The 19,809-nt window shown below is 40.6% G+C and overlaps 1 protein-coding gene across 6 annotated transcripts in view; it reads right to left on the bottom strand.

Moving 5' to 3' along the window:
• PARD3 (par-3 family cell polarity regulator) overlaps positions 1-19,809 on the bottom strand; it is a 547,141-nt gene that overhangs the window by 9,561 nt on the left and 517,771 nt on the right. For all 6 annotated transcript variants that reach the window (XM_077936774.1, XM_028749990.2, XM_028749991.2 and 3 more), the window contains 2 exons: positions 9,422-9,542; positions 864-991 (listed from right to left, as the gene is read on the bottom strand). In XM_077936774.1, coding sequence (XP_077792900.1) covers positions 864-991; positions 9,422-9,542 — 249 coding nt within the window. The remainder of the gene's footprint in view (positions 1-863; positions 992-9,421; positions 9,543-19,809) is intronic.

Below are 19,809 nucleotides of genomic sequence, written 5' to 3'. Positions count from 1 at the left end.
TCTTTCTATCTCCCCCTGCTTCCATTAAGAAAGTCACATCACTCACACTGTTGGCTCCAGAACCAAAGTATTTGCCTTTCCCCTTACTAATCACCCCCAAACTCCCCTCAATAACATACTTGTATCCCTCTTCCTTCCTTCCTTTCCTTATCTTTTCCACACAAACACACCTCTGTAGCCCTTAAGGCTTATGTTTTGTAATTTTTTCTCTTCATTGCTGTGGGCAGACAGACCCTCTTTCTCCTCACCTACTTTCTGCATCCTAGCTATGCATTTCTATACATGCTTTTAGAACTGACAACTTGTGGATTAGTTTTAACTCCTTTATTAGTTTTAAACTTCCCCCAGTGGCCCATTCTTACTGTGTTGCTTATGAAAGTCTGTGCCAACTGATTCTGTTAACCAGTGCTTTTTTTCTGGGGGGGACGCATACCCCTAAACATTTTGTAAATATAAGTTTGGCCTCATTGAGGGACAGTATTTCAATATGAGAAGGAAAATGAGAGTACCTGTAACCCCCCCCTTTTTTTAAGGAATAAAGCACTGCTATTAACATATTATGGGAAGTCTGCTAATTCTCTTTGAATACAATAAAATTTCTTGAGATTTATCTTTGTTGCCCAGAGCTGCATACATACCATATATTTAAAGCACTCAACTTCCTCTAAAGCACCTGCAGTTTGCTATAGGTGTTTGAGAACATAGCTCTGTGAGAGCTAAATGACACTTCCTGGGATTCTATGGGAGAACTGCAAGCTGCACCATTCATAACAGAGGACTCCTCTTAATAAAGAAGACACCATTTTTTGAATAAACTGGCTTCAGGCATGAATTTGCCAGATCACTTTAGACATTTGCCGTACCTGGGTAATGAACTGTATTGCCGCTGAGCTTGCTGGAAACTCTCCCTTTCTTCTTGACGCTGCTTCTGCATCTGAACCTCGACCGATACAGAATGCCTGCCACTCTGCGAGTATGACTTTGAACTTGGCTAGGATAGGAAAAGCAAAAATTTCACATGGTGAGTTTTTTAAAAACCAGCAACAATAGCATTCAGAATGATAAATAATGCTATTTTTCTGCAAAGACACAATTTTTAAAATGCTTTCATTAGCAACCAAAATGAACTGTTTAAACCATTATTATGAGTGTATTAATTTGTGAATCACCTTCAACATGTTTGCTCCAAGACAATTTACAGACATACCCTTAAAAAATACTACAAAATGTATTTGAGAGATAGAAATGGCAGAAAAACTCCAGTAGAAATATTTTCAAGAGATACCCCCCCTTATTATAAATGCTTTAGGTTCTTTAACTTAATAGATAAAATTTGGACTATCTGCAGGATTCCAGAAGTATGGAAAGGTTCTACCTATTTTAGGACAAGGTTATCATACAAATACTTATATGAACAGAGTCAAAGTGGCTGCATTTGTAGATCAGTCACTGGACACAGCTATGAGGGACTAAGTTGTTTTTGGCGCTGCTCAAATCAAGTGGCTGGCATATTTTATAGTCTTAGCTTTGAAGTCTGAGGAAACATAACGCAGCCATCTTGGTGAAGCTAAGCAGATTTGGGTCTGGTAAATGTATAAACTGAAGACCTGGGAACCTTGGTCTTGAGTTCCATGTTGGAAGAAAGGAGAAGGGTATTAGTGTACCAGAATGAATAAATGATAAAACACCATCCATGCAGAGCTTGACTGACTCCAATGTTCTTTTTTAGCCACTAGAAGGAACTATGCCTAAGTAGGGTTGGTTTCACATGCCTCCATGTGTGTTTCATTATCAGTTCATACTGGCAAACCTAAATTCTTATTAGTGTGTCTCCCCTTTCCAATCCAAAGAAAGTAAGATGGTTTCTCCCATATGAAAAGGCCTGGCACTGTAGGCCTTCTTTTGAGGGTGTTCTAGTTCCAACCCCCTTCAATGTAGGGATCACAGCTAAAGCATTTCATTCAAAGACAAACACGGGGAGAAGATTGCACAGCCCTGCAAAGTCGTTCAGTCGGTCTCAATCGGAGGTGACCTGAGAATGCTCCATCTGTGAACACATGCAGACCATGAGCTCTTCAGGAGGACATTTTTTGGGGCAAAGTGAGCTATAAGTATTCCAGCTGAACACACTTTAGATCAACAAATACTGCAGGGTCAGGGACGACATGGGGATAATGTGTGCATAGCACCATCATTTATATGTTTTTAATGTTAGCTTTATATTTGACAATTACTGTTTCAGCTTTTTCTGTTTTAAAAAAATCATTGCTGTTCCATGTTACACATACTTTTAAACAACTTTGAGGGTGCTTATGGTGGAAAGTAAATAAATAAATCCTAGCCAACAAATAAACACCCCCAAAGTTCTATCTGCACTTAATGCACTTAGGTTGGAAAATACGTTTCACAGCTGACAAATGGAAATTCCTAGACAACTGCCCCCTCCAAATATTTAACACACTGCCACTTTGTAAATGGCCTGACAATGCATTTTAAGAAAATTACTTCACATCAGTTTCATCTCGCATCTGCACACAATTTTTAATCTTGGCAACAATATACGACATACGAGAGATGGAAAATACCCCCACCCCCTCAAAGTGGAAAAATATATTTCCCTGTATTGGGACACAAACTGTGTGCTCAGAGTATAACTCTGAAACTAGTTAACACCTGTACAAACAGGGCATCACAAGACAAAGTATAATTATCATAATTCTTTAAAGCTATCAAACAAAGCTGCCTGCGTCTTAACTGTGCAAATTACAAAGAACTTCAGCCTTGTCTGTGAGGAGATGCATGACAAGTGCTGACCTTGTAAATCAAATAGCGGTCAGGGCTGCCGTAACACCCAAGGCTGCATTATACAAATAAATATATGTTTGTGTCTTTCACAATGACCCTTAAGTGAAATGATCGTTATGGCTTTGAAGATTTGTTAAGGAAAGCACAGGAGAAAAGGAAGCTGAAGAAGAAGGTTGGCGTGCACAACATGACGATATGAGATCCTTATTGTGGTGGTTCTTTAAGATCTCAGTAGACGGCACATGTACAATATTAGAACAGTTGCAATCAAATGCAAATGTTATGCATGAACAAGAATATTCAGGAGTTTTGGAAGGATGTAGTTGAAGAAATTAGAGGTACAACCTCTTATTTACTGTCTAAAGATGAAACATCAAGAAATAGTGTGATCAACTTGTGCATTATGGTAAAAAAAAGTGGGGGGGGGGGTAGCCACTATGTGGGAAAGGGCAGAAAGGTCACTGTAAGAGGCTGGATGGAAATTATCTGGATGGCATCTTATGAAATAGTCTCTAGTTCACAAAATCTTATGGCACAATGAGTATGTTAGTCTTCTGTAATATAATAATGATTCTTTACAGTATATATTTATATACTGCCTCATATATCATAATGTATTTCATATTTAGTAGATCCAAAATCATTAGTTCATTGGGCATATTTTGGTTTCAATGAACAACAAATTGCATTCTTTCTCTCTGTCTTTCTTTCCCCCCGATCAAGTTCTCTTCTATAGTTGGTTGTAGCTGGTGATTTTTATTAGGTTTACAACGCTATGCAATATTTTGGTTAATGTGACAGACTAACAAGGATTTCATCAACAAGACATATTAAGATAATTAGGAAAAATAAGATTTTTTTTATGATAATAATTTATTAGGAGTTATGATGTAAAATGGGACGCATTTTAAGTGCAAGTAGATAAATAGGTACCGCTCTGGCGGGAAGGTAAACGGCGTTTCCATGTGCTGCTCTGGTTTGCCAGAAGCGGCTTAGTCCTGCTGGCCACATGATCCAGAAGCTGTACGCTGGCTCCCTTGGCCAACAAAGCGAGATGAGCGCCGCAACCCGAGAGTGGGTCATGACTGGACCTAATGGTCAGGGGTCCCTTTACCCTTTACCTTTTTATGATGTAAAATCAGTTTATAACTTGTTGAAAAGAGTTACATAGCCAAAATATATTTCTGGAGATGTCATTTTGAAGGTTTAGAACTGATGCAATTGCTACATAAAGTGGAATAATGAATTAATGATGCCCCCACCTGTTGTTTCATTAATTCATCAGTAATGCTTATTAATTGTATAAAATAGAATGTTGGGTATAACTTGGGTTGTATATGTCTTTCAAAACATCATTGTTAGTCTGACATTGAGGATAAGTCTATAAGAAAGCATCTATTCTTTATTTTTTTCAAACAAATAATGAAAGAATATGTGCCATCAATATTGCATACCATTAGGTTAGCATATAATAATGCTTGCTTTCCCTATTAAGGTAAGTATATGATGTCACCATCACACAGAACCAGTACAAACCAATCCTAGGTAGCAGAATATAAATCAAGGGCTGGAATGAAAACCCAGCAGGAGTAAAACTCAGCTGTTGAATTTTGGACTGGAATTCTACTTCTCTATCACTTATTTATTATATATTTGTGATCTAGAATTGACACGAATAAACTACAAATGAGCTAAATCCAAAATATTCTAGTTTGGTTAAAAAGTTTTCAGGCTGCTCAAAGATGGAAGACCCTTCAATTAAATAAGGCCAATTTTCTGTTTAATCAACTTATTGCGTTTATGCTCCCTTTTTCCTTGAAGGACTTCAAGGCAGTGTACATTCCCCCACATTTTATTCTCAGAACAGCCCTATGAGGTAAATGAGGCTGAAAGATAGTGACAGGTTCAAGGTTACTCCTCATCTTAGAAATTGCTATTGCTAAGATCAATCAGGACTGGCTACCATCTGGAAAGAAGTTTCTCAACTTCAAACTTGTGGTTTAATTAAAAGATGCTAATAGATTTTATTTATTTATTTCTTACTCATTTCCCATGGCTTTGCGGACAATTATAATATATAATTGTTCACTTGGTCAAGCAAATAACATTGCCTGGCTTAGCCATTGAAATTAAGCAAAATGAAGTCAAGGAGAGGGAGGTCAAAGAAAAAGAAGGAAAATGGTGCCAAGGAGCAGCCACAGCAAGAATAGAGAAACACTGGACAGCACTGAAGGAGTGCTGGAAAAGGATGGTGCTTTTTGACATTTTAGCATATTCTGAACTAGATGAGTAGTTTCAGCACAACCCTTCCTTGAACGTCTGTCGTGCCAAAATCAATACCTCAAACCCAGGGATGGGGAAACTGTGGCTCTCTTAAGTATTGCTGGACTACAAGTTCCATCATACACATTGGCCATGCAGGTGGGGCTGATGGGAATCTATGCTTGCATTTTTGTTGATATTTTTTGGAAGCATCCTTTTTAAAGCTATCTTTTGATTCTGCTGCTGCTTAAGGAGTTGACAGCAAGTGCTGCTTTGTCCCCTGCTGCTGTTTTTACTTTGATCATTGGTGCTTCGTTGGCTGGGTTATTGCAGTATGTATATTTGCATTTGTTTGTAATTGCCTCTGAGCAACTCTTTGGGCAGAGGGCAAAAGCCAGGTATTTCTTTTTAAAGAAATAAGCTGGCAAGTAAACCCCACCCAGGATGCAGATATGGAAGACCCTTCTCATGCAAGAGTGAACACTGGGGCCCTACAGAGCTCTGGCTTGGCATGATGTAGAATGGAATATGTCTGAGAAAAGATAAATTGTCACCCTAGCCTCACTGGTCTGAGTCATGTTCTCATCATTAACTATTCTACTCCACTCTCTTCAGGAAGTGTCATTTTAAAGTTTCGAATAAGAGTGTCTGTATACATGAAAGTCATGGGACTGACTGCTTTGAGGACAGAAGTTCATTAATTATCGGCAGAGCAGATATACAAGCCCAGGAAGAAATGCCAGAACCCCACAGCACATCAGTAAAGGTTTTGCCAACAGAATCGTTGTAGAATAATTTGAAATGGACATCTGCCCACTATGATCGAAGAAAAGACATATGGACACAAGCATCCACCAGGAACTGGAAACTGTGATTCAGGCAGAAGTCATTTTTATATGTCAGACATAAGCAGCAAACCCAATTTCCTTCTGTTTTCACACATACACTTATCTCTCTCGGCTTCTCGAATCCCAGTTCTTTAATACATATCTGTTATTCATCAAGCTCTGTGGATGGGAAATTACCTTCTTTGTTCAAATCAGGAGGAAAAAGCTCACTGTATCATCATGGATCTGAGGGACTTTTATGGATGTAAACCTTTATTTACGTCCATCCAAGCCTTTTCTCTTTCGTGTCCCCCAACCCCTCCCTTTCACTTGGTGCCACAAACCTGTTCCCTCAGGCTAATTCAAAACTTTTTAACACTTGCACAGCTGTGTTTTTCTACAGTCATACTTGTAGCCAAGAATGCTGAGATAAAAAAGAGAAAGCATTCAAAGAATACGGTTGAAGTTTCCTCACAGTAAACCACTGGTGTGTGCGCGTTTTACCATTGCTTAGTATTCACTGCATCTGGATGCATTTTGGGAAAAGCACCTCTATAATTTTAAGTTAATACCCTGAAGTTACATACGCTGCTTGAGAGATGGGTTTATTGTTCCTCAATGCTAAAACTATATTGTACACTCTCAGAATGAATGAGATCATAGTTTCATCCCTTCCCAGCACAGTGATCTTACCCAGATTGGAATACACAAGAGGGAGAAAATAATTCAAAGGTACAATGGACCTATTTCTCCAGAATTTGAGCATCTAAATGAATGTGTCTGTATAAAAGACACATGCACAAGGAAAGGGGGGGAGAGAGAGAGAGAGAGAGAGAGAGAGAGAGAGAGAGAGAGAGAGAGAGAGAGAGAGGCAGGCAGGCAGGCAGGCAGGCAGCTTAAATAAAGGAGCAGACCATCAGCCAAAGGAACAATAAGGCTCAGGATTAAAATTAATACATTTAACAGAATTACTGTCACTTTAAGCTCATTTACATGATCAGCCCAATGGGGAAGAGGCCCTCATTGTTGGTGAGGGGAAAGAGGAAAAAAAGAAAGGTCAGCATTCTGACCCACAATTTAGGAAATTATTCCATTCCTGAGGTAATCAGCCTGTCATCTAAATAATTTCCCACTCATTCATTGCTGGAAAGTATAATGCACGCCAAGGTTGCCTGTTTAAAGTTGCTATGGTGTTTGGATAGAGAACATTTTGGCCCATGACCCTCGGTAGTTAAGTTCTCAAGTCCTCCTGAGTGCACAGTTTTCTCAGACAGTGTCCCCCAAGATCCCTTAACCAGTCAAATTCTGAGATGAAGCAGAAGAAGCCTCCACATAATGCCTGCCCCTTTTCGGGAACCTCATACATGAAAATAAAAATAGGTTCCTGAGTTATCTTTACAAGGAAATAAAACAAGCATTTTATTTAATTAGTTCCAGGGAGAACCAAGCATATTTTATAACAGAGCTTTAAAAGGAAGCCCATATATTTTAAACACAGTAAAATATATAGAGTATTTTACATAGAGTTGCAGAAGTAGCTGATTTAAGGGCTACGTCTGTTGTCATTAGTTATGCTGGGATTTAAAATAAACGCTTTTAAGGAGACAAAAGTCAACTTGAATAAAAGTTGTATATGTTCTCCAGGTTAACAAATATGATATACATATTTACAAAATATGAGGTTTATATTTATGACATAGCTCTTTTCTTTATGGCTAGAAATACAAGTCATCGCTCTCTGTATTTCTAAGGTAGCCTGGTGATGACATGGATGTTAAATCTTTTTAAAAATCTGCACAGAATTGTACTGCATACTTAAGAGGCTTTCATAGTCTATTTGGGACAATTTGGGTTTGTGGGGAACCTTTGGCCTCCCAGAAGTTGCTGAACTGCAAGTCCAGTCATCCCTCACCATTGGCCATGCTTGCTGAGGCTCATGGGGGTTGTAGTTCAACAACATCTTGAGAGCCAAAGGTTTCCCACATTGGAATTATACCATCACCACATTGCAGTGAGACTCTTGTGTGTGTGCATGGTTGAAGGTGCCCAAGGAATGTCTACTATCAAAAGAATCTAATCATGCACTTAGGTTATCAACATCCTTCTTCAAGTGTCTTTTGCAACTCAGCACGGCCAGCCAAGACATTTTGTTGCCAGAGACAAAGGGCCAGGTTATGCCCCTCCTTAGTCGATGTTTTCCTACTGCACCCAACTGGACTGGCAACTGAATCTTAATTCAGCAATGGTGGCAGGATAGGGTCCTCCAGTTCACCTGAGACAGCAGGACAGTTACAGGGCGCAGGGCAGCCCAATTGGCCCAAAGGGCTCTGTCCTCCAACAGAAGGGAACAGCTTGTGGGGGGAATGGAGTTCAGAAGGAATAGCCAGGAGGCTGCCAGTGTTCCCTCACTGCATCTGCCACGTTAGGCAGCTGCCTCAGTGTATCTAATGACAGAGCCAACTCACAGGCTCAGGTAGTGACCACGAGAACTACTGGCTTTTCAGTGGTGCCCCCACAATGGCAGAAATCCCTGTCCGGGAATATTTGTCAGAGACCTCCCTCTCTCCTAGTTTTCAGAAGCCTGATCAAAACATTCCTATTACATAAATCCTTCGATAGTTTAATTACTGATAGTGTTTATATGACATTTACATCCTCTCTCTTAATGGCTTATTGATCGTGATTGGTGGTTTTAATTGCAACATTATTAAACTGGATTTTTTAAATGATTTAATGGAGCTGTGTTTTGTTATGTAAGCTTCCTTGGGGACCCTTTTGTATTAAAAAGAACAATACTGGTGATTAAAAAAAAAAGGCTTGCTATCTATGTGTCAATGGGGGATTGGGAAAACTATGCGTTTCTGGACATCTCTTCCCGTCTTGGCAAAATGTAGTTGCTGGTTCTATCTTTAATGCACTTTTTAAAAGCACTCTTCAAGCGCAGTCCAACATAAATGCCTTAAATCCCTCCATATTTTATCTGAAACTGCACAGCTTACACAAAGAATCATGTTCTTGAAAATAACGCATACACAACCCCCTTACAGGCATTAAGAGCAAGACAGATAAGCTAGTCTGCATTGATGTGACCCAGCTATGCCTTGTCACATGGCAAACAATACCCTTTACACAATTGACAGATGGCAGAGCACAATACAAAATGAAATTAGGAATGTTGGGCCACAGATGGAGAAGGAAAGGGTCAGGAGTTTAAAGGTCACCAAGGCCCTTGAATCGAAGTTGCATCAGGGATTAAGAATAACAACTGACACAAGACAGGGGACGCGCTGTAGCTTAGCTGTAGAGCACCTGCTCTGAATGCAGAAGGACCCCAGCTTCAATCCTGGGCATCTCCAGGTAGGGCTAGAAGCATGATCTGTCCAAAACTCTGGAAAGCCACTGCTGGCCAGTGTGGTAAACAATAGCAAGCTACATGGACCAATGGTCCAAGCTGGTATAAGGAAGTTTCCTATATTCCTAAGGACTTTGTGCAGCGCTGTATATAGTGACTGAAAACGAGCACTTACCCATGGTTGTTCAAAACTGTAGGTCCGCCTCCGATCTTCCACATCTTCATCTTGCTTTGCCTGTTGAAATTCTTGCCTTAGGCGTTGTATCCGATCATGATTGCTGGGAGTTGATCTGTTACTAAGAAAGGGAGGGAGAAAAGAGATTAATACCGGGGGGAAAGCAAGACCATTTTTCTTTTTCAGATACAAAACAGCTTGATTGAGTCGTACGATAATGAGCTGACAGAATGCTTACAGTCAAATTTCAAAGCCATATTCCTAAAACAGAATTATATGCAAAATTTTGGTGATTCTTGTAGCTCACGGCAAATCTGAGAAGGCTAAAGAAAGCACTTTCAGTGACAGAGATGACCAGAACGAAACTGGGAAGAGTGGTGGATATATTTTTTTGGAAAGACGGGCTTAAGACATTGGAATAATTACTGCAACAATCCAAAATTAACATTTATCTCTCTGTTAAGTGCTTATTTCTTTACCATATTTTTAGACTGCCTGTCAGCTAAAGATTCTCCATTTTAAAATGCAGAACAACAAATATGGTAGTTACATATCTATCTATCATCTATCTATCTATCTATCTCTATCTATCTATCTATCTATCTATCTATCTATCTATCTAATCATCTATATCTATCTATCTATCTATCTATGCCCCCCCATCCTCTTATGGGGAAGAAATGAGCCACCTTCAGATCAGCTTAAACCCATCCTTCCAAGACAGAGAGTTTTATCATGAGTGATAAAGTAAACTCTCACGTCTTTGTTGTGAGCTTCACACAGCCATCTGGTTTGCCAAACATAGAGGGGTCCTCCAGACATTGGTGGATGGCCAATGGTCAGAGATGGTGGGGGTTTGAGGCACTAAGGAGGCTACTTCTTTCATTGTTTCTTATATAACAGCCGCTATGTATAGTGACGGAAAACGGACACTTGATTGATTCTGTGAACTGGTCCTCGCCCAAAACAAACAGGCACATCCTCTGCTGTGTTATCAAGAGGATTTAAAAGACAGGACTTAAAAGAAGAGCACAAATAAATATTTCTATCAGGTCATGTACTATTGAAACAACATGACAGATAATTGTTCACTCACTTCAGCTACTCTGCTCCTGTCAGAGCCTCAGTCCCACAGGGCTCCTCGCTATTTGGAGGTGGCGCTATTGGATTATTTCCCCCAGTCAATAGGATCCTGTCACCCTTTAGGTCTGTTTCTGAAAAGTCCTTTGAACTGATTAGCTTGATAGCATTAAAAGGTTAATGGACATGTGGTACATTTCACCATGTGGAAACAAACCAGGGCATCAACAGAGATGAAGGCTGCACATGTCATTGGGAGGAAAACCCACTGAAGTCAGTGAAATTACTTTAGTTTAAATATGCACAGAAGTCAGCTGTTTAAGGTCTGCACTATCACCATTAGGTTATGTAAACTTTACTCAACAGATGCTACAGTTATGCAAAAATCAAGGTTTTCTGTGATAAATACTGCAAAGAAGTCACAAGGCTCACTCCAGATTGCTAAGAATCTCCAGGCACAGACCATTAGTAGGAGCACTCAGTTCTACTAACTCTCCAAGCTTGCAAAGGCATTTAAAGCCACAAGGCTCTCTCTTTCTGTAGTTAAATCTCCTCACTTTAGAAATTTATTACTTTATAGGTCCTGTAGTAATTCCACACATACCCAGGAGAAGAGGGGTTGATAATTTTTCTAGTGCCTGAGCATTAACCACGTATTAACAAACTGAAAGTAAAGTAAAACTAGACTAAAGAAACTGTTTTGACCTTAAGGGATCATTTTAACATTACTACAGCAGACCCTCCAAGTGTCCCTATTTTCCAGGGACAGTCCTGGATTTATGGAAGCCGTCCCTATCTACACTGGAGAATTCGGAGGATATGGAGTTTTGTGACCCCCAAGTCAAGGAGATCAGTAACTATAGTACAACCTTTAGAAGACATCTGAGGGCAGCCCTGTATAGATTAGGTTTTTAAAAAATGTTTAATGTTTTATTATGTTTTTATATATGTTGGAAGCTGCCCACAGTGGCTGGGGTATAAATACAACAACAACAATGGAATACCCTGCGGGTGGCGCGCCAGCCCTGACCCCGCCTGCTCTCCGCCCCACCCCACCCAGTGCCGGAACGTGAAGCTCCGCCACTGCATAAAGCCATGCACAAAAGCTGTGCAACTGAACTACTTCATATTATTCAATAAAGACAAAGGCTTTCAGTTCCATACTCAGCACTGATGTAAGTCAAGAACTGTTCCACTGCCTAAATGATGGGGAAACTTAAAGCAGGTTCATGTTCTCGTCTCCGATGCCTGCCAACTACACATTGTTTAATGCACCCTCAGCAGTTTCATGAATGTCACTTACAACACATGAAATCGTCTGCATGGGCTGGAAAAGTGCAATGTAAGCAAAGCTCATATAGGCCAGAGCTGTCACATATTTTCAGTAACAAGAAGCCACAGCAATGGCAATGTTAAGAGTCTCAGATCGTTAAGCAATATCTCACTATGATGTCATGCATTGAAGTACAGAGTTGTAATCCTTTCAGAACAGACAGATTGTCAGTGTGATAAAGTGGATACAAGCAAGCTACTGAACAGGAATGACTAAAGCTTTGGGAAGGAGAAAAAAATTGGTCTGAGAGAGGATAGGAAGGGGGGGGGGAAGCATCTTCCAAGTATAAAGTCAAGCAATAACATCATAGGTGCAACAGAGAGCTTAGCAGATAAACATTTATGTTATCTAGAATTTGCCTACACCAAACCTGGAAGTAGGGAAAACACAGTAAAACAATGCCTTTTATGCTACTCCTTTTGACTTCTAAGAAGCTTTTTTCTTTTGTAAAAAACAACTAATAAGTCAAATCAATAATAATAATTCATAATAATAACTCCACACAATCTATCTAGCTGCAGGTGTCTACAGAAAATAGCTTCAACATGTGAATGGACTATTAGGTTTTTTTAACCAATGCAGCCCAGTAAGCAAACATTTGAAACTTGTTCTGTTAACTAAACCCAGTTATGGTCAAATGGCAGACTTGAAGCATTCAACTTATGTTTCTTTAAATAAATAAATAACTTGTGACAGATCTTTGTATCCACAGGTAGAATGGAAGAGAAACAAAGGCTGTTCCATTGAATTTTAAAAAGGTTGCCTCATTGACTATTAATGGCTTCCTCATTCTTCTGGCAACGCATTAAGCCTGCAGAGTGTATGCTTGCCAAAGTTCAAAGCAAGCTGAGTGTATATTAAATTGGACCTCTCTTGTCATTGCTTGGGCAGGATGAAATAGGTAAAGAGAACACAGAGCAGTGTTAATCCACTGTAAAAGCTTTTGCTGTGTATAATGGAACTCAAACAGTTTCTCCTCCATCCCAAAAGTGTTTACTCAGTGCAGATGGGTCTGTCTGTAACAGAAGATGTTAACCTGCCACACATTAAAAAAAAGGTGCAGGCACACTGTGAAATGCTGTAGGAAACTATCCGGGAAAAGCGGCAAATATGTTTTCAAAAGGAGGCTCTGCATTTTACCACGGTTTAATTACATAGTTTGGTGTGTTTACATACAATCAGAAGATAATAGACCGTGGAAGGCACCATGCAGAGCAGCCTTCACCAACCTGGTGCCCTCCAGGCATTTGGGCTACAACTCATCAGCCACAGCCAGAGCAAGGGAAATGAATAGTGATGTAGAACAGATAGAGCAGCATTTCAGTCAATGCATAACTGACTTGTGGAATTTTGTGCCGCAAGATGTGATGGTGGCCACCAGCGTGAAAGGCTTTAAAAGCGAAATCCAGGATGGATAGGTTGGCTGTCATTAGCAGTGGTGGCTGGGGCCCATGGGAGTGGAAAGCAGTAGGTGGAGCCAGAGTCAATGGCAGGCAGAGGCAGCTCTTTCCAATTTGAACCCCATCCTCCTCCCACCCGGAATCTACAAAGGCAAGACTTAGATTAAGAAGCAAGAAACTGGCAGTCAGTACTGCCCCCCCCCCCCGATTGAAGAATGAAGGCAGGCAAGTGGGGGCTGATTAGGGACAGGATCAGATTGGTAGGACAGTATCCCATGTGCTTTAATAGACCAGCCTCCACTGGCTATTAAGGAAATTCTCAGGGAATTTCTCAGAATATTCTTTTCTTAGAAATTTCAGAGCAGCTCTTATGCATATCCTGCTTTTTAATATATTTTTATTGAAGATTTCTTGGTTTACAATAGTATGTGAAATGTCTCTTTTTTAAAGTTACATTTTCTACAGATCAGTTTCATTTGTTGAGACTTACATTAGGAAGAAAAGGGGGAAAGAGGTGGAGGGGGAATGGTGAGTGGGGGTGGGATTGGATGACGATGTTTCTATTTTACTTAATGTATGTGGGGTTTTATGTCAGCGTCGCTTGTGCAGGTTCTCTTTGCTATTCCCTTGTGTTCCTTTGGTGGTGAGAGAGGTTGGGGTTGGCCTAGGGTAGGGGTAGGCATCCTAAAGCCCAGGGGCCACAAGCAGCCCACAGTGGTCATTTAACCGGCCCACGAGCTGCCCCTGAACTGAGCCGCCCACTCGGCAAGTCCCCATGTGCTGCGCTAAACTCACTTCCGCGGTGCCGGAAATTGCCTCTGCACATACACAGATGCTGGAAATCGTGTCTGCGCAGACGCAGACACCGGAAATTGCAGGCGCACAAACTCACATGAATGCACAATCCAGCCCACGCAGGGATCTCTACTGGAGTGAACCGGCCCAGGCAAGGTAAACCTTGCCAACTTCTGGCCTAGGGTGTGGTTGTTTGTTTGTGGTTGAGTGTGGTGAACTTTGTTTTCATGTGTGAGTGAGGTGGGTGGATGTTTTGGATCAGGTTAGCCATATTGATTCGTATGCTGATGGTGGATTATTGTCATTGTCTTGTTGGGCTGTGTGTGTGATAAAGGGGAGCCATCCCGGGGTGAAATGATCAACTCTCACAATTTTAAGTATCCCGAAGTCTTTGAAGTTACATGAGCTAGATTTTTTACATGATATATGAAATGATAATACAGTGAATTGTATCATTTTAAAAGGTTTTACTGATTTATGTTCTTGACAATTTTTTCTTTTTAAAAAGCATCTGCTGTCTAATAGAGGAAGCATGGTGCTTCCTTGGTTTAGGCCAAGAAAGGTACATTAACTAACAGATGAAAAGTGCAAAAGAATCCCGCTAACGGTGTGAGCTCCCATTGTTCGGTCCCTGCTCCTGCCAACCTAGCAGTGCGAAAGCACAAAGTGCAAGTGGATAAATAGGTACCACTCCGGCAGGAAGGTAAATAACATTTCCGTGCACTGCTCTGGTTCACCAGAAGCGGCTTAGTCATGCTGGCCACATGACCCGGAAGCTGTACGCCAGCTCCCTCGGCCAGTAAAGCGAGATAAGTGCTGCAACCCCAGAGTCATCCACAACTGGACCTAACGGTCAGGGGTCCCTTTACCTTTAGTCAATCCATGTACTTTCAACAAGACACATTAAGTTTAGAATTCATTTATCTAGACTGTGCTAGATTTTTATTATTCATTATTTCCTCTGGAAACAAATAATTCAAAATGCATTAAATATTTAAAGGTTTCTAGAGAACAAATATCACTTACTAATATAGAGATAAGTACAGTAGTTTTAAAATCGTCACTTAATTCTGTCAGCAGATATCTAGGAGTTTTACATGCAACCCACAGATTCCCAGTTAAAAACAACAACCCATATGTTCAATAAGTGCGTGCCTGAATCCAATATTGTATATAGTTGAAGTGTCAGATTATGTTGCCTCAAACTGATAATGCATGCAAAGTTTGTCTTTCTAACAAGGACAGTTTCTTCAACGCTGAGCTGCATATTTGAACCATTTTACATATACTTTACCATAAGTACTTATTTTCACTAAGTATGGGTATATAAAATTCCCCATTTGTTAGTTCACATTTGCAAGATGAATACCTAAAATATATCCTTTAATGCTTACACTCCCTTCCCATAACTAAACTCATGGATCAACTTAATGTGACAAAGCAGATCTCTGCACAGTCTACCTGGGTCATATATATGCACACAATGGCCAAATTTCCATTCAAAGGCAGCTTTAAAACCCGGGATACATGTCAGCTTGTGTGCACACGCATAAAATCAGCTTCTTAGGAAGTTTTCTGTCACTTTGACTTTACTTTCAGAACAGATTTGCCCATCACCTTGTAATGTGAACAATATTACGAGGAAGTTATGCTAATTCCCACGAGCCCGCATTTCCTTTGGCTGATAAAATTCGCTTCCCACTTTTGACACTGTGATTTGTTGTGCATTTCACACCAATTTCAATGTAGTAAATCATCACAAATTAAAAACACACAGCTCTATCCTCTAGGTTAAAAAGGCCCTCTCCAAAGCTGTTAATACAGCACTTTCTTTTGATGTGATAGCTCAGAGTCCTCTGGATGTTTTACGGCAAAGAGGGAGGTCACTACAGCACACTCCCCAAATAGTCAGGACTAAGCTTTCACTTTGAGTTCCTATGTGGTCATTTTGTAACAGGGACATCATTTTACAACAGTGAAATCTGAGGAATGTACCCAAGACCCCTTTTTATTGCTACTATCATTCTTCCTTATTAGCCTGTCAGAACGCACATGAGGCAGACAAAAAATTGTTTTACTCTTCAGGGGATTTCTCTCTCTCTCCTCCCCTCTCTCCTTTATGCTAAGAAAAATAAAAAAGTAGCAGCAGCAAATATTTCAGAATCCTACAGCAAACATTTGATTTTTTAAAAATTCACTATGAGGCTATGATTTAAATATTTCCCCCCACACAATAAGTTTTGTCAAAAATCTGCTGCAGTGACAGTCAAGATTTCCCCTTCTGTAAAATTTAACATTTTAAGTAATATCTTATGAGCAAAATATTTTGTCCTTGAACATCTGTTAAGCTGCTGGGAGTGCATCCATGTCACAAGATTCATCAAAGCTTGGGATGATGGATGGAAAATGCAGGTGCTGAATGGCAGAAAATGTCACCGCTCAACAAAGCAGCACATCACCATCATCTTCTCAAGTCACAAAAAAGTTCAGAACTAGCGTGGTGTAGTGGACGGATTGTTGAACTTGGAGCAGGGAGACTGGGTTCAAATCCCCCATCCAACCATGAACCTCACTAGGTGACCTAGGAAGGACCATGGCTCAGTGAACTGCATGCAAAGGTCCCACGTTCAATCCCCAGGTAGGTCTCAGAAAGATTCCTTGTCTGTAACCCTGGAGAGCTGTTTAGACAACATTGAACTAGATGGACCAATGATTTAATGGAATAAGGCAGCATCCTATAGCCTCAAGCCATTCACTCTACATCTCAGCCTAACCAACTCACAGGGCTGCTGTGAGCATAAAAGCTAGAGCCCCTTTGAGGAAGGGCAGGATTAAAAAAAAGTGTAGGTGCAAGCGTTGTCATCTTCCTTTTATATATTTGTCCAACAACCAACACTGCAATTCTCTAAACTTCAGCTTCTTTCACTTAAAATGCTTTAGAAAGAAAATAGATTTTGCATCGTCACCAAGTACTGTACCAGCTTTGCAAGAAGAGGTTAAAAATAACAATAAAAGGTTTCTTTGGCTGTGTTTGAAGCAAGAGGAAGAACAAGCTAGTAGTAGGTCCCTTGTGTAGAGAAGATGAAGAAATGCTATTTGGTGACAGAGAGAAGCAGGAACTGTGCCACACCTACTTCGCCTCTGTCTTCACTGAATAGGAAAGCAATGCCCAATCTAGTGATAACATGATCAATGATGAAAGGAGGGAACGGAAGCCCAAGATAGGAAAAGAGGTGGTAAGGGAACACCTAGTTGTTTTAAATGAATTAAAATCTCCAGGGCCTGATGAGCTGCAGAGCGTGCGAATGTAATCTTAGAGTCACTTTGTATAACCTTTTCAGAATTCCTGGACAAAAAGTGAAGTCCCTGTGGACCGGAGGCAGGTAAATGTTGTCTCCCATCTTCAAAAAAGGGAGCGGGAGAAGACTCAGGTAAATATCGACTGGTAAACTTAAGCTCAATACCAGGAAAGGTCTTAGAACACATAATTAAACAGTTGGTCTGTGAGCACTGAGAAAAGGCTGCTGTGATTGCTAGGACCCAGCATGTGTTTCTCAAAAACAAATCATGTGAGACAAATCTCTCTCTCTCTCTTTTCATAGAGTTACATAGTTACATGCCTGGTGGATCAGGGGAATGCTGTGAACATAGTGTATCTTGACTTCAGCAAGGCTTTTGACAAATTTCCCCATGATATTCTTGCAGAGAAGCTGGTAAAATATGGACTGGAGACATTTTCTGACTCTAAGAGCTATTCTACAGTGGAACAGACAAGAGGTGGTGGACTTACTTCACTTGGAGGTTTATAAGCAAAGGTTAGATAGCCATCTGTCATGTAAGATCTAGTTTAGATTCCTGCAGTGCAGGGTGTTGGACTGGAAGACCCTTGGTTCCCTTCCAATTCTACAAGTCTATGATTTAAAAGAAACCTAGCCCTTCAAGGTGCTGTCCCAAAGGAGATATAAGGGGGCCTCCAGAAGGCATTAAGAACTTTACAGCCTTGCATATGGTTACCACAGGCCAGCATCAAAGAGCTATTTTTCAAGCTCTCGGCTCCATAATTGGATGAGCATCCTCTTGAGGAAGATCAAGCTAGCGCCATGTATGCTTTTCCTCCGGCTATGTAAAGCAGGGGAGTTAAAAGTTTCTTTCAAACCAAAGCCTACTTGCTCATCATTTATTTTTTATTTATTAAATTTGTATACCGCCCTTCAACCGAAGTTCATAGGGCAGTTCACAACATAAATTACAAGGTGAGAACACAAAATGCATAATAAAACAAAAACAAACTATTAATCCTCATTTCACAAACACATTGGAAATCCCACGATTGGAATGTAATAATGGAGGGATACAATCTATTTCAAAGAAACAGACCAGACAAGAAAGGAGGAGGAGTGGCGTTATATGTCAGGGATGTGTATACTTGTGAAGAGATCCAAGATTTAGAACCTCAAAGCCAAAGTGAGAGCATTTGGGTGAAAATTAAGGGAGAGAAGAATAACAGTGACCTCATTGTGGGAGTTTACTATAGATCCCCAAGCCAAACGGAGGACATAGATGATGCCTTCCTGGAACAGATGGCCAAGCATGCAAAAGGAAGGGAGATAGTAGTAATGGGGGACTTCAATTACCCGGATATTTGTTGGATGTCAAACTCAGCCAAGAGCATAAGGTCAAACAGATTCCTCACTGCCCTTGCAGACAACTTCATTGTCCAGAAAGTGGGAGAAGCAACAAGAGGAACAGCCATTTTAGATCTGGTCCTAACCAATGTTGATGACCTGGTTAGTGGGGTAGAAGTGGAAGGATCATTAGGCGCGAGTGATCATGCTCTTCTGAAGTTTACTATACAGCGGAAAGGAGCAGCCAAGCATACTAGGACTCAATTTCTCGACTTTAAGAAAGCCGACTTCATAAAGCTTAGGGAAGTGCTGGGTGAGATCCCATGGACAGTAATACTAAAAGGAAAGGGAGTTCAAGATGGCTGGGAGTTTGTTAAGAGGGAGATAGTAAAAGCACAACTTCAGGCAATACCAATGAGACGGAAACATGGAAGGTGCCTAAAGAAGCCAGGGTGGCTATCTAAAGAACTTTTAACTGAGTTAAGATTAAAAAAGGATGTGTACAAAAAATGGAAAAGGGGGGAAACCACCAAAGAGGAATTCAAACAAATAGCCAGCACGTGTAGACACAAAGTCAGAAAAGCTAAAGCACAAAATGAACTCAGGCTTGCTAGAGAGGTTAAAAGCAACAAAAAAGGCTTTTATGGGTATGTTCGTAGCAAAAGGAAGAACAAAGAAACCGTGGGGTCACTCAGAGGAGAAGATGGTGAAATGCAAACAGGGGACACAGAAAGGGCTGAACTCCTCAATGCTTTCTTTGCCTCAGTCTTCTCCGATAAAGAAAACAATGCCCAACCTGAAGAATTTGGAGCAAATGATTCAGCAGAGGAAACACAACCCAGAATAACTAAGGAGATAGTACAAGAATACTTGGCTAGTCTAGATGTATTCAAGTCTCCAGGGCCAGATGAACTGCATCCAAGAGTATTAAAAGAACTGGCAGATGTGATTTCAGAACCACTGGCAGTCATCTTTGAGAATTCCTGGAGAACAGGCGAAGTCCCCGCAGACTGGAGGAGGGCAAATGTTGTCCCTATTTTCAAAAAGGGGAAAAGAGAGGACCCAAATAATTACCGCCCAGTCAGTCTGACATCAATACCAGGGAAGATTCTGGAGCAGATCATTAAGCAAACAGTCTGTGAGCACCTAGAAAGG

This window comes from Podarcis muralis, chromosome 12 (assembly GCF_964188315.1).
Source record: "Podarcis muralis chromosome 12, rPodMur119.hap1.1, whole genome shotgun sequence".
Taxonomy (NCBI): Eukaryota; Metazoa; Chordata; class Lepidosauria; order Squamata; family Lacertidae; genus Podarcis; species Podarcis muralis.
The sequence above is the reverse complement of the archived record's forward strand: the minus strand, read 5'-3'. Positions and strand labels throughout refer to the sequence as shown.